Consider the following 13472-nt stretch of genomic DNA (forward strand, 5'->3'; position numbering starts at 1 on the left):
CGATGGAATGAAGGAAAAAGTTTAGAGAAACCTAAAAGTAACATGTTGAATTGACAACTAGACGTCTATCAAAACTCTGCAAAACACTACAGCCGTTTTATCCTTTAACAAGCTCCTGAAATAGGATTGTAGATCTCTAAGTCCCTGAATCTAACATCTTAAACCCTGAATCAGAGGTCTAATCATAAACGTTTAGTCACCCGACAACCTAAGAAAATTAAAACTGCTCTCTAGGTTTTCCATAGTTGTTTTTAATTCCTGGGCGAGAGGTATATTCTCGCCTAGTAGTAAAAAATGCTTTGAGCTAGAATGTTTTGACGTGTAACGCCAGGGAAGCAACTTCCAGTAAACTGTCTCCAACCAAACCTAACATTGCTTCTGTAGAACTATGCTCAGACCCACGCAGGTTTTCGTTTGTTTTTAAGTGGAATTGCAGATGGCTCTTTTTCCTTTCTAACTCAAAAGTCTTCATTTGTCATTGCACTCGTGTTGCCTCCACGACCAGGCCACTTTGTCTTTTAAGTCAAACCTGCGGCAGGGGTGGGGGTGGGGGGTTCAGCCTGGACAATTAAACGAAAAGACATCCCTGCCAGAGATAGGCACCACCTGTTGAGGTCAGTTTGTTTACTGGGCCGGGCTACTTCTTCCCTCCAGGTAAGGAGGGAAGGCAAGCACTCCCTCCCTAAGGAGAGGAGAAGCTTGGGCAGTTAACTGCAAACAGCTGGAACATCTGCCGGGCTGGATCGCCCCTGCCCGTCGAAGGGCGAGGGGACCGCATGGCAGCCACTACTACTCTACACAAAAGGCAGCACCTATCGTGAGGACCCCCGGCCTTCCGTGGACCCCGCAGCTCCCAGGGCTGGGGCATCCTTGGGAGTGGGTAGGGCGGCGCGGGCCGGGGGCGAGCCCAAGGTGCGGCGAGGGGGAGGAGGACTCCGCCACGTGCCGAGGAAGAAAGCCTGACTCATGTCGTGGCGGTGGTGGTGACGGCGGGCTCCTGGGAACTGCAACTCGTGATGCTGCCGCTGCGGAGAAAAGCCTCATTACCCATTCCACAGGCGGGGGGACACCACCCCTGGCGCGGACACCCGAGACCCGGGCTCGGGCAGCCTCCGCGGCCCCTCCCCGCCGCGCCCCCTCCCCTGCCGCATGCCCGCGCGCACCGGCCGCGTGTGAGAAAAGAGCGGACACACCTAACCTGCGCGCACCCTGCACCCTGCCCCACCCCCACTCAGGCCGACTCTCCGAGGCCGACCCGGATTCGCTCCCCCGGCCGAAATTCCCCACCCCCACCACCCCGAGGCGTCGGCGCCTCCGCCAGCCTTCGGCAATTTCCGTCGGGAGACCCAGTGCTCGGCAAGGCCCGAAGACCCGCCGCCGCCTTCTCCGCCAGACCCGGCTTTATGTCTGCGGCGCCGGGGCGCATGCGCAGACGCCATCTTCCCTCCTTCTCCTTTGCTTGCCCCCTCCCCCAGCCACCGCCACCGCCTCCTCTGCCGGCGGTCGCCCCTCCTCCTCCTGCGCTCGGGCGCTGGTCCCTCCTCTCCCGCTGCCGCGAGAGACCGGGGGATACGGCGGAACCCGAGAGGAGCACTAGTAACAACCACCACAGCCCCCTCCCTGCCCGCCGCCCTCCCTCGGCACCCACCCACTCGCCCGCCCCGTTTGCCGACACCGACCAACCCCACCTCTCGTTCCTTTGAACGGCGTCGGCTGCAGTCGCTGCACCAGCCCGTCTGGCCACCAACGCCGCCGAGAAAGGAGCCGCCGCCGCCTGCCGCCCCCTCCCGCCCGGGCCGCAGGAGCAGCGGGGTGAGGTCGAGCCGGCTGCGGAGGACGAGGACCAGAGCGGCTCGCAGCCCGTCGCGCTAGCGCACGTCCCGCCGCCCTCCGGGGAGGCTCGGGCGCCGGCCCCTTCCTCCCCGCGGACGTGTGCCGAGCCGCGGCGCCTGCCCCGAGGGAGGAAAATGCTCAGGCTCCATGGCTGCCAGTGATGGAGCGCTCCCTGGGCTCCCGCTGCCACCGCCGCCGCTGCGCCCCGGCCGTGCTCCGCGAGGACCCGGCGTCTCTGCGCGCCCGCCCGCGCCTCGTTGCTGGGCTCAGCGTACCGGGCGCCCCGCCGCCGCCCCGCTCCGAGCCTCGCCGCCCCGGCCAGCGTTTCCTCCCGGAGCAGCCGCCGCGAGCCCAGGGGGTTTGAAAGGGTCCGCGGGGCGTGGGGGGAGGGCCGAGCGGGGACAGCGGGGCTGGGAGGGGAGGTTTGAGCGACACTGAGCTCGGGGCTCGCCGGCGGCGGCGGCGGCGCCGGGGGTGGCGAGGGGAAGGCGACGCTCGCTCCGCGTTGCCTTCGTGCAGAGCGGCCGGGAGGGTTTTGCAGCGGCCGCCGCCGCGGCGCGAGCAGTGGTTGAGGTGGATTCTGAGTTGTCCGGAGAAGGTGGGCATTTCTCGGTTTTCCCACCCCCTCCCCGGGGCTCCCCCTCCCTTCCCCTTCCCTCCCCCTCCCTCCTGCCCCGCACCCCACGCGAAGCGGAATATAAAGGGGGGTGTGAGACTAGAGGGGAAAGTGAATGGCGAAGGACTGAAGGGGTCCCCCCTTCGGGTCCCCGGCCGCCCTGTTCACCCTCGTTCATCCTCCCTTCCCGAAGCTCGCCCTCGAAGGCAGCAGCGGCCGGCGCCTTCGACTGAGGAGGAGGAGAAGGAGGAATCGCGCCGGGTGGAGCGTCAGGTCCCGTTTTCCTCCCCGGCGTCTTGAATACAAAGATTACGGTGCAGAAGGAAATTGCACTCGCCTCCTCCGCCCCCCGGTACCCAACACAATGCACCAGCCGCCTGAGTCCACGGCCGCCGCGGCCGCTGCAGACATTAGTGCGAGGAAGATGGCGCACCCGGCAATGTTCCCTAGAAGGGGCAGCGGTAGTGGCAGCGCCTCTGCTCTCAGTGCAGCAGGTACCGGCGTTGGCAGTAATGCCACATCTTCCGAGGATTTTCCGCCTCCATCGCTGCTCCAGCCGCCACCTCCTGCAGCATCTTCTACGTCGGGACCACAGCCTCCGCCTCCACAAAGCCTGAACCTCCTTTCGCAGGCTCAGCTGCAGGCACAACCTCTTGCGCCAGGCGGAACTCAAATGAAAAAGAAAAGTGGCTTCCAGATAACTAGCGTTACCCCGGCTCAGATCTCCGCCAGCATCAGCTCCAACAACAGTATAGCAGAGGACACTGAGAGCTATGATGATTTGGATGAATCTCACACGGAAGATCTGTCTTCTTCCGAGATCCTTGATGTGTCACTTTCCAGGGCTACTGACTTAGGGGAGCCTGAACGCAGCTCCTCAGAAGAGACTCTAAATAACTTCCAGGAAGCTGAGACACCTGGGGCAGTCTCTCCCAACCAGCCCCACCTTCCTCAGCCTCATTTGCCTCACCTTCCACAACAGAATGTTGTGATCAATGGGAATGCTCATCCACACCACCTCCATCACCACCATCACATTCATCATGGGCACCACCTCCACCATGGGCACCACCATCCATCCCATGCTGGTGTGGCCACTACATCCATTCCTGGAGGGCCACCCTCAAGCCCAATATCCAGAAAACTCTCTACAACTGGAAGCTCTGACAGTGTTATACCAGCTGCACCAACTTCTGCTGTATCATCGGGTGGCTCACCTGCATCTGTAATGACTAATATCCGTGCTCCCAGTACTACCAGCAGTATAGGTATAAATTCTGTTACTGGCACTAATACAGTGAATAATGTAAACATTACTGCTGTGGGCACTTTTAATCCTAATGTGACAAGCAGCATGCTTGGTAATGCTAATATAAATGCAAGCAATATTCCTAGTGCTGCTAGTGTGAGTGTTGGGCCTGGAGTTAGCAGCGGTGTTAATGTGAATATCTTGAGTGGCATGGGCAATGGTACTATTTCTTCCTCTGCTATTATTAACAGTGTCCCTAATGCAGCTGCAGGGATGACTGTGGGATCAGTTTCAAGTCAGCAACAACAACCAACAGTTAATACGTCAAGGTTCAGAGTTGTGAAGTTAGATTCTAGTTCTGAACCCTTTAAAAAGGGTAGATGGACTTGCACTGAGTTCTATGAAAAAGAAAATGCTTTACCTGCTACAGAAGGTGTGATAAATAAAGTGGTAGAAACTGTAAAACAGAACCCAATAGAAGTGACTTCTGAGAGGGAGAGCACTAGTGGGAGTTCAGTGAGCAGTAGTGTCAGCACACTGAGTCACTACACAGAGAGTGTGGGAAGTGGAGAGATGGGAGCCCCTACTGTGGGGCAGCAGCAGCAACCAACTCTTCAAGGTGTGGCCCTTCAACAGATGGATTTCAGTAGCACTGGTCCACAGAGTATTCCTGCAGTTAGTATACCACAGAGTATTTCTCAGTCACAGATCTCACAAGGACAATTACCGTCTCAAGAACTGAGCTATCAGCAAAAGCAAGGTCTTCAGCCAGTACCTCTGCAAGCCACTATCAGTGCTGCAACTGGTATCCAGCCATCACCTGTTAATGTCGTTGGTGTAACTTCAGCTTTAGGTCAGCAGCCTTCCATTTCCAGTTTGGCTCAACCCCAACTGCCATATTCTCAGACGACTCCTCCACTGCAAGCTCCCCTCCCAGGGGCACCACCCCAACAGTTGCAATATGGACAACAGCAACCCACTGTTTCTCCACAGATGGCCCCAGGCCGTGGTAAATCAGTGACTCAAAATCCTACTTCAGAGTATGTACAGCAGCAGCCGATTCTTCAAACAGCAGTGTCCTCCGGACAGCCCAGTTCTGCAGGAGTGGGAGCAGGAACAACGGTAATTCCTATGGCTCAGCCACAGAGTATCCAGCTGCCAGTGCAGCCCACAGCAGTCCAAGCACAACCTGCAGGGGCATCTGGCCAGGCTGTTGGCCAGGCTCAAACAGCAGTATCTGCTGTACCTACCGGCAGTCAAATTGCAAATATTGGCCAACAAGCAAGCATCCCTACAGCAGTGAAGCAACCCCCTACTCAAGTCACACCTTCAGTTATTCAGCAAGGTGCTCCTCCATCTTCACAAATAGTTCCACCTGCTCAAACTGCGAGTCTTCATCAGGGAGTTCAAACTAGTGCTTCAAGCCTTCCTCAGCAATTGGTCATTGCACCCCAGAGTACCTTGTTAACTGTGCCTCCCCAGCCACAAGGAGTAGAATCAGTAGCTCAAGGAGTTGTTTCTCAGCAGTTGCCTGCAGTTAGTCCTTTGCCCTCTGCTAGTAGCATTTCTGTTACAAATCAGGTTAGTTCAGCTGGTCTTTCTGGAATGCCTTCTGCCCCAACAAACTTGGTTCCACCACAGAATATAGCACAAACCCCTGCCACTCAAAATGGTAATTTGGTTCAAAGTGTTAGTCAACCTCCCTTGATAGCATCTAATATAAATTTGCCTTTGCCACAGCAGATACCACTAAGTTCTACTCAGTTCTCTGCACAATCATTAGCTCAGGCAATTGGAAGCCAAATTGAAGATGCCAGGCGCCCAGCAGAACCCTCCTTAGTTGGCTTACCTCAGACTATCAGTGGTGACAGTGGGGGAATGTCAGCAGTTTCAGATGGGAGTAGCGGCAGCCTAGCAGCCTCTGCTTCTCTTTTCCCGTTGAAGGTGCTACCGCTGACGACACCCCTGGTGGATGGCGAGGATGAGAGGTAAGATCATGCCATGTTTTTGCAGACATTCAACAGATTGAAAGTTAACCTGTTTGGGACCTATGTATATGCACAAAATTAGCCTAAAGCATTATATATTCATTTTTGTATGTGAAAATGCGTTTTCATGGTAAGTTTTCTAGAGCAAGAGTGTTACTGAATGGTTTCAGAGTGGATAGGAAATGGTGTAAGTCATATGTAAACAATACTTGACAGAATAGTCATTGAGCATTAAAAATAGGTTTGGGGGCACCAAGTGAGTTTTGTTACTTATAAAATGGTTTTTAGAAAGATTAGTTACAAACAAACTTAATTTTTGCTAACTTCATATAATAGTTTATTCTTTTGAATAACTAAAACTCTGTGATCATCTCTGGGGGGCGGGTTTTGGTTCACAGATTTGTTTCTCCTTTACTAAACTGGACAATACTTTTCAGTTCTACTCTGTTGATCTTAGTCTGTAAAAGATACTATTACCTGCTTTTCCTAGTCAGACATAGAAAAGATGACCTAATCTGGGTTATATAGGTTGCCCTCATACTGTAATTGACCAACTTTTGTTTATTTAATGGTCATTTTATCTGAACAGTAAAGGAATGGGAATCTTAAGCATTTTGTAGGGAAGGAGGGCATATACTGTCAAAATAACTAGATTTGTCTTTAGCAGTTGTATGCTGTACATTTTTCCTTTTGCATAGTTAATCAAGGTGGTAGCCATTTTAAAGAGTAAAGAAAAAGTCTTGAAGGGTTGTATTTATAGAGGCATGAAAATAAGACTTTATTCTCCTGCTAGTCTACTCCCTTCTTCCTTTCCCAAAAAAATACGTAAAGCCTAAAATACATGACTAAACCTTTTTTTCTTAATTGGATTGGAAATAACTCACTAATCACACTTATTGAATCAAATTGTGTTTTTGAAGCTGACTGGCTAGAAAAGTTGGGAAATCTCTCATGATTCTACATTGCTTTCAACTAAGTTGATTTTTAAAGGAATGTTCTTTTCACAAATTTGCCAGTCTGTGACTAACCTTGATCAAAATAATATCATAGGAGTTATGACAAAGGCTATTCATTTTCACTGTGGAACTTTGAATAAGCTCGAAAGATATTTAATTATTTTAGTATTAGTTGGAGATTTTTGTGATTGAACTTTCATCAGACCAATTGAAACATTTATATTCTAAATGTCTGTTTGTGGTTTTCTCTTTGGGAAAATTGAGCATATTTCAAAAGAAATGCAATTTTAGAAAAAGGAAATAAAGGCCAAATGTTTCAGTGAGGTTTTCATGTTTTTTTTAGTTATTAAAAGATGTAAGGTAAAGGAATGGCTAATTGAAATATTTTAAAATCTTGTCTTTCAAGATTTTTATTATTTTTCTGATAGTCATAATTAAAATATTGTTACCTAACCAAATGTACATTTTTATCATGTGTACAAAACTGTACTTTAAAAGGTAGACCTCTTTAGGAGGTAGTTAATACTCCTATTGTAACTATTGTTAAACTTTTAATTTTTTTATAATATGCTAATACTCACCTGTAATAATACTTACCTATAATTTTAAAGTATTATTTATCCAAATATTAACATTTTCTAAATCTAAAGAGTGTGATCTGAGTGAAGCCCTTATAGTGGATGCTAAATTTAGAAAAAGAAAAAATGGGTGAACTACACAAATGAAAACCACGCAGTTTGAATTCAGCCTGCCATGATTTTTGTTAATTACCATTTGTGGTCTCCTGGCATGACTTTCTCCTTTTTTTCCTCCTGGTGGTAGGGTGGCGTGGTAGAGCTTTCCACACCTTGCTGTTCCAGACAATTAAAGTCAGATGCTGCTACTTAGAACTAGATTTTTAACTGTAAGGATAGAGTCTCAGTTTAAGATATTAGTACAAAACTAATTTTTCTATATAGTAACTGAGATGGAGATTAAGGGGCAAATTATGTAGAAAGGTTTGGAATTAAAGAGATAAAAAGAGATAGAAATATGACTACATGGTGGTGTAAAGTAACTTGAGTTGACTTTGCCTGTTTTGAATTTATTGCATATTTGAGCCTTGAGCCTTTTAGTTAACATCAAAGTTAAGTCATCAAACTGGAAAATTTTTGTTTCAGAGGTTATTCTTTAAATTCTGAAAAATCAAAGTGTTTCGCCCCTAAAATATCTGTGAAGGTCAGAAAAGATAAATATGTATACTCTTTTCTTTATTGTTTTATTGCAGATTATTTCTTTTATCACTATGGTTTGGAAAAAGAAAAGTTGTTTCATTTAAATTTGCCCTTGCAAGGGAATTTGAGAATATCTACAAGAGAAAAAAGTGATAATGATTAAAAAATTTTCTTTTTTTTTCCCTTTTCTTATGTTAGCTTCCTTGTCACTTGTTCTTCTGGGCTTTGTCACCTATTTATGGAAGAAAGGGGTACATTATTTCAATATTATGACTTAGAAAACATGTTAACAATAAAACTTTTTGGTGGTAGGACAAATGAAGGATGGTTATTCTTTAGTCATCTTTTGAAATAATTTCTAACACTTAAAATATTTATTAAACATGTGAAAAATGCTTTCAGTTAGCCCACTGGCAGAGACTAAAGATTAGAAACACGGATCAAGCATTAAGATTATACATCTTGTTTTTTAAAAATCATTTTTGTTAAACGGTCTTAATGTCTTGTTTTAGCCTTTAACATGAACTTACCTTTACAACACAGGGAAGACATAGGTATTTCACACTGATTTATAGTCTTTTGTGTTTTCTGATCATTCGTACAGCCTATGTGAAATTGATTAAACTTCTGTTTATCCTTCAAGACTCAGCTCAAACGTTCCCTCTGAAACATTACCTTCACCCGGGGCATGTTGTTTCCTTACCACTTTTTAGTGTTCCTCCATTTAAGGCACTGCACACATTCAGTTATAATTATGTTTACAACCTTGCCCACAAGACTATAAGGTCCTCAATGGCAAGAACTAAATTTTTTTGAACGAATTAGAGAGCAGACCTTTCTCTGCTTTTTTGGTGATAATTTAAAATTTATATTGTCTCTGATCTTAAGCACAGCTTTTAGAGATGTAGGATCATATAATTTATGCAACAAATTGAAAAAAATGAATAAAAAACCTTACTTTTTGTATCTCTTTTGCTTCATCATTCTTTGAGTGAATTGATAATCTATCTTCTAAATACAGTGCCTGTTACATAGTAGGCCCTCAAATATTTATTAAAGAGGAATGAGTTTTTTCTTATCTATAAAATAGGAGTAATGCTTATGTTGCCTGCTCTGAGGGTGGTAGTATCAGATAAAATACTTTAACTGTAAAATATTACATTTTAATGTTTATTTAGGTTGTGCCTGCACATTTAAAGAGTCGGATAGTTTATGTGGTTATCAAAACGAACAAAAGCTTCCTGCCCCTTTCCTTCCCATTTTCCCTTTCCTAGAAGCAATCATTTTCACTTCTTCTAGATGATTATTGTGATATTTACCTCCTAGTTTCTAAATAACATGCTTGTATTGCTGCTAGATATGCAGCATAACTAGATGGTTAGGAGCATGGACTCTGGAAGTAGACTGCATAAGTTTGATCCTTCTTGTGTCAGTTAGTTTTATGTAACATGGGCTACTTTACTTCTCTCTGCCTCAGTTTGCTCATTTTAAAAAATGGGGATAATAGTACCTACCCCAGGGTTGTTATAAGAATTAAGTGAATTTGGAAAGACCATAGACTAACTCATATGCCCTATATAAGTGTGTGTTATATAAAATATTCCTTGCTCTTGTTTTTGGCTTTATTAATTTCCTGGATAGAAAATGAAGATTTGACTTTGCTGTTGTCACCTACTCAGCTGGTCCCCTTTCCTCCCGGTACCCCTTCTTCTTAATAGTTACGATTATATCACTACTGATTACTCAATATTCTTGTATGATAACTTTTCCTGTCCTGTACAATATCCTGAACTTGCGTCCCTCTTCTCACTTTACCCTGGTTGTCTAGCATATAGAGTTACATATATTTCTATATACTATTTTGCACATGGTAATGTTAGTGGGTCCCACTCCTCAAGTTTTCATTTGTCAGCATAGTTTGTTTCCTCCAAGTTGCCTTTCCCCCTGTTTTTGTGTGTTTGGAGCTTTACCTTTTTCGATAGAGCCTTTTCTCAGATGTTTGGTAATTCTTGGTTGTCTGCTTGCACGTAAGTGTAGGAGACTAAAGAGCTGATAAGAAATTCTGTGCGACTTGTCGATTGCTCACTTTACCATAGGGTGATCTGGTTGGAGTTCACTTTCTCTACTCCCTCCCCTTTGCTTAGTTTTCTCTATAGTTATCACTGATTCAACTTTTCATCAAACGTCTCTCGAGATGTTCAGACATATCTGATATTGTTAACAATTCTGTCTTCCTGAGAAAGTCTCTCTTGTATCCCTCTGACCTCTGTTCTGGACTGATTGCTTTCTAGACTTGGTACACAACTATTGTAGGATTCCCTTCACTTTGTTCTGTGGTGGGATTTCTGTTTTCCAGTGACCCATGTCATGTTCATTCTTGGTTTACTTGATGTTTGATGTTTTAAAATGGGTTCAGTTTACCCTGACACTTGCTTGACTCTTTAGTTAGGTAAAGAATACTAGATGTGAAATTGCGTTATTTTGTAGTTTTACTCCATTGCTCTCTAGCTTTCATATTGCTTTTGAGAAGTCTGATGCCATTCTGGTTCCTCATATATTGGATGTGACCTGTGTGTATGTGTTTTGTTTTTCCTTTTCTTTCCCCTTGTTTACCCTCCTATTTCTTCCACCCTCTCATTCTTTAAATCTCTGAAAGCTTTGAAGATTGTGTTTCCAGTACTCTGAAATTTTACACTGATGGGTTATCAGGGTCTCTTCAGCCATGGCGCTGAGTACTTGGTGTGCCCTTTCAGTCTTGAAACATCTTTTAATTCTGAGACTTTTTCTTGAATGAGGTTGATTATTTCTTTCCATTTTCTCTTTCTTTTTCTTTCTCAGACTCCTGTTATTGGGATAATGGACCTTCTTGACTGGTCTTCTAGTTTTCTCATGTTTTCTTTCCGCTTTTCCATCTCTTTTTGCTTTCCTTCTATTGAGTTTTCATCTGTTATTGTATATCTAATTTCCAAGAACTTTTGTTTTTGTCATTGCTCTTTTAAAATAGTATGCTGTTCTAATAAGCATAGTACTTTCTCTTAGCTGTCTGAATATATAGATGATGTCTTTTTTTCTTTAAAGATTTCTTCTCCTTGTGTGAGCTGTGTCCTCCAGTTTTCATTTTCATAGTTTTTATTGCCTTGGGTCTTTATCTTTTATTTTATATCCCTTCCTTAGATGGTTGGTGGTTGTGTGTAAGTGTGGGGAGTAAAATGCTGATTAGAAATTCTCAGTGTCTTGTTAGCTTCATTGTATGGTAACCTGGCTGGGCTGTTTGGTTGGAGGACTTTTGATGTCAGTATCTTCATGTCTTTCCTCTGATCTGGTTAGATTCCCTCTAGAAGGCTCTTCCGATATCTTCCATGGAGGTGAAAACCTGTCTGTATTCTGGCCACCAGAGGGAGCTGGGGGTGTGGCTAGGGGGTTAAGGGGGTGGGTAGTGTGGGGTAAAGGTCTTTGGGAGTCTTAGCATCCCCATATGTGTTTCTTCACTTAATGACCCTGTTTTCAGTGTATTCTCTTGCCTACTGCTGTGCCTAAGGATCTTGTATTTTATATTCTTCAGACAATATATTTTCAGTTTTTTTGTTGGGGAGGGACAGTTGGGATCTGTGGGGCTGGTTGCTTCTTAAACAGACTTTTAGACAATCTTCCTTATTTTAGCACCCTCTCTCCCCCACATCCCACTTCAGATATATGTGGTACTGCCAATTCCTGAGTCTTTTGGGGATTTTACAGTTTAAATTGGGTTTGTTCTTGGCTTTCTCTACTGTTTGCTAAAGATTTGATTTTCTAGTGTTTGCTAAGTCATTTGTCGCTCAACCATCTGCTTTCCAGGTTCCAAATTTTTGTTGCTATTGTCTTTTCACCTGTTCTCTCAATTTTCGTAGGCTTAGGTCTTTATATCTTACATTAATTTTTGGTCATTTTAGTGGGATTTTTAGGAAAGGAGTATAAAGAAGATGTGTATGTGTTTACTATTATTGCACATCTGTCTCAACTGTAGAATACTGAACTATTAAATATAAAGAATGATACTAATTTTAATAAAGTCATTGCTCCAAGATTTGATCTATATTGACTACGTAAGTTTTTTAAGAGTGGAATTGCTTGGCTTATATCCAGCAGAAATGAGAATACTATTTAACTCAGTGTTTCAATTCATAGAAGTGTTTAAAAATGTTAGGATTAGATTCAGTTAATATGTATTGTCACATTTAACTAACTCAACAACCTTGTGAATTAAGTATTTTTCTGTTTTAGTGATGAATAACCTGAAGCTTACTTAGTTTATTAGAGAGGCCAAGTGAGTTGTCTCTGTTTACATACATAGCAGTAAAGCAGAGCTAGAATTAAAAGCCATTCCTCCAATTCAAAATCTAGTGCTGTTTCTGTTATTTATAAAAGCCAACAAGAGGTAAGCCCAATTCCCATAAATAATATTAGAGTGGCTGAAAACCTGAAAAATGGCAGGCTTCATTGGTTTATGTCTGAGTACCAATAATGGAATTATCATAGAACATATCAGCGTTTACCTGTAAGCCCTTGGTGAGAAGAAAGTGGGTAAAATCATCACAGTGGTCTACCTGGAATGCAGTAGACATTCAAATGTTGAATGAATTAGTTTTTAACATGTTTTTTCTTTTAAAAGTTGTAGGAGAATTATTTTTTCAGGAAAACCATTTTAATTTTCTAATAATTTAAATTTAGTCTTTGTAACATTGGCTTCAGAATTGCAAAACAAGTAGATTTTATTTCTTGTTTAGAAAGTTTAATTTAAAAAGGTGAAACTGCAGAGCATGACCTGTTCGGGTGCTGCAACGTTAGGACTGCACTGCAATCTTAGAGCCCTGGTGGTTGGTTTTGCTGTGTCACCGTGGTGTTAGGGTTGAGTATGTCATGGTAAGAATATGCTTTAATGGCTGATTACAAGAAATTACATGAGGGAGAAAGTTTTTTAAGCATGATACATTATTTTAAAGAACTATTTTAGAATGAGTTTTAGATTCTAGGTTGGCTTTTTTTCTAGTCTCAGATATATTCAAACGTCCTCCCCCGCCACCATTTCTTCCTTACCAGTCAGTTCGAGCTGGAAATCTTATGTGACCTTTCAGTGTCATTAGGCCTAGTTGACCTTTTTAGTTTTTCTTCCTTCAAACACTCAGTCTCTTTTGCTTACAGTTCTTTCCACCTTTCTGGCCACTCCTTTTCGGTCTCTTTCAGATTCAACTCTTCTATCAGTTTCTATTGGAGTTTCTTTGGATTTTTGAGTTCTCCTTCTTCCCACTTTCTACCTTTTCCCTAAGTAATCATCTGTTCCATGGCTTTAAATACAGTCTATATGCTGTCAACTCTTGAACACACATCACTAGCACACACTTCTTAGCTTTAGACTGGTAACAGTCAGCTGCCTTCATACCATCTTTAGTTGCACTCTGATAGGCCTCTCAATCTCAACAGATCATAAATTTAACTTTTCATTACTTAATCTCTCAGATTTCTTTCTCCTTGAGTCATCCTCATTTTAATAAATATCATTCTTACTCTAGTTCCTTACTTTAGAAACTTGAGAGTAATTTTTGATAGCTTCCTTTTCCTCATCCTCTACATCCTGATCTT

The 13472-nt window shown here is 44.0% G+C and overlaps 1 protein-coding gene across 46 annotated transcripts in view; it reads left to right on the plus strand.

Moving 5' to 3' along the window:
- Window positions 1–1351: 1351 nt before the first annotated feature.
- TSC22D1 (TSC22 domain family member 1) overlaps window positions 1352–13472 on the plus strand; it is a 132913-nt gene continuing 120792 nt past the window's right edge. For 8 of the 46 annotated variants that reach the window (XR_011427792.1, XR_011427791.1, XR_011427788.1 and 5 more), the window contains exons 1-3: window positions 1694–2191; window positions 2643–4820; window positions 5643–5686. Coding sequence is in view for 22 of the 46 variants with exons in the window: in XM_070239783.1 (XP_070095884.1) it covers window positions 1994–2191; window positions 2643–4820; window positions 5643–5686 (2420 nt within the window). In the remaining 24 variants the exon portion in view is untranslated. Of the gene's footprint in view, window positions 2432–2642; window positions 5687–13472 lie in introns of all 46 variants that reach the window. The other 38 variants (XR_011427781.1, XR_011427782.1, XR_011427778.1 and 35 more) reach the window with 13 other exon arrangements.

This window comes from Equus caballus, chromosome 17 (genome assembly GCF_041296265.1).
Source record: "Equus caballus isolate H_3958 breed thoroughbred chromosome 17, TB-T2T, whole genome shotgun sequence".
Classification (NCBI taxonomy): Eukaryota; Metazoa; Chordata; class Mammalia; order Perissodactyla; family Equidae; genus Equus; species Equus caballus.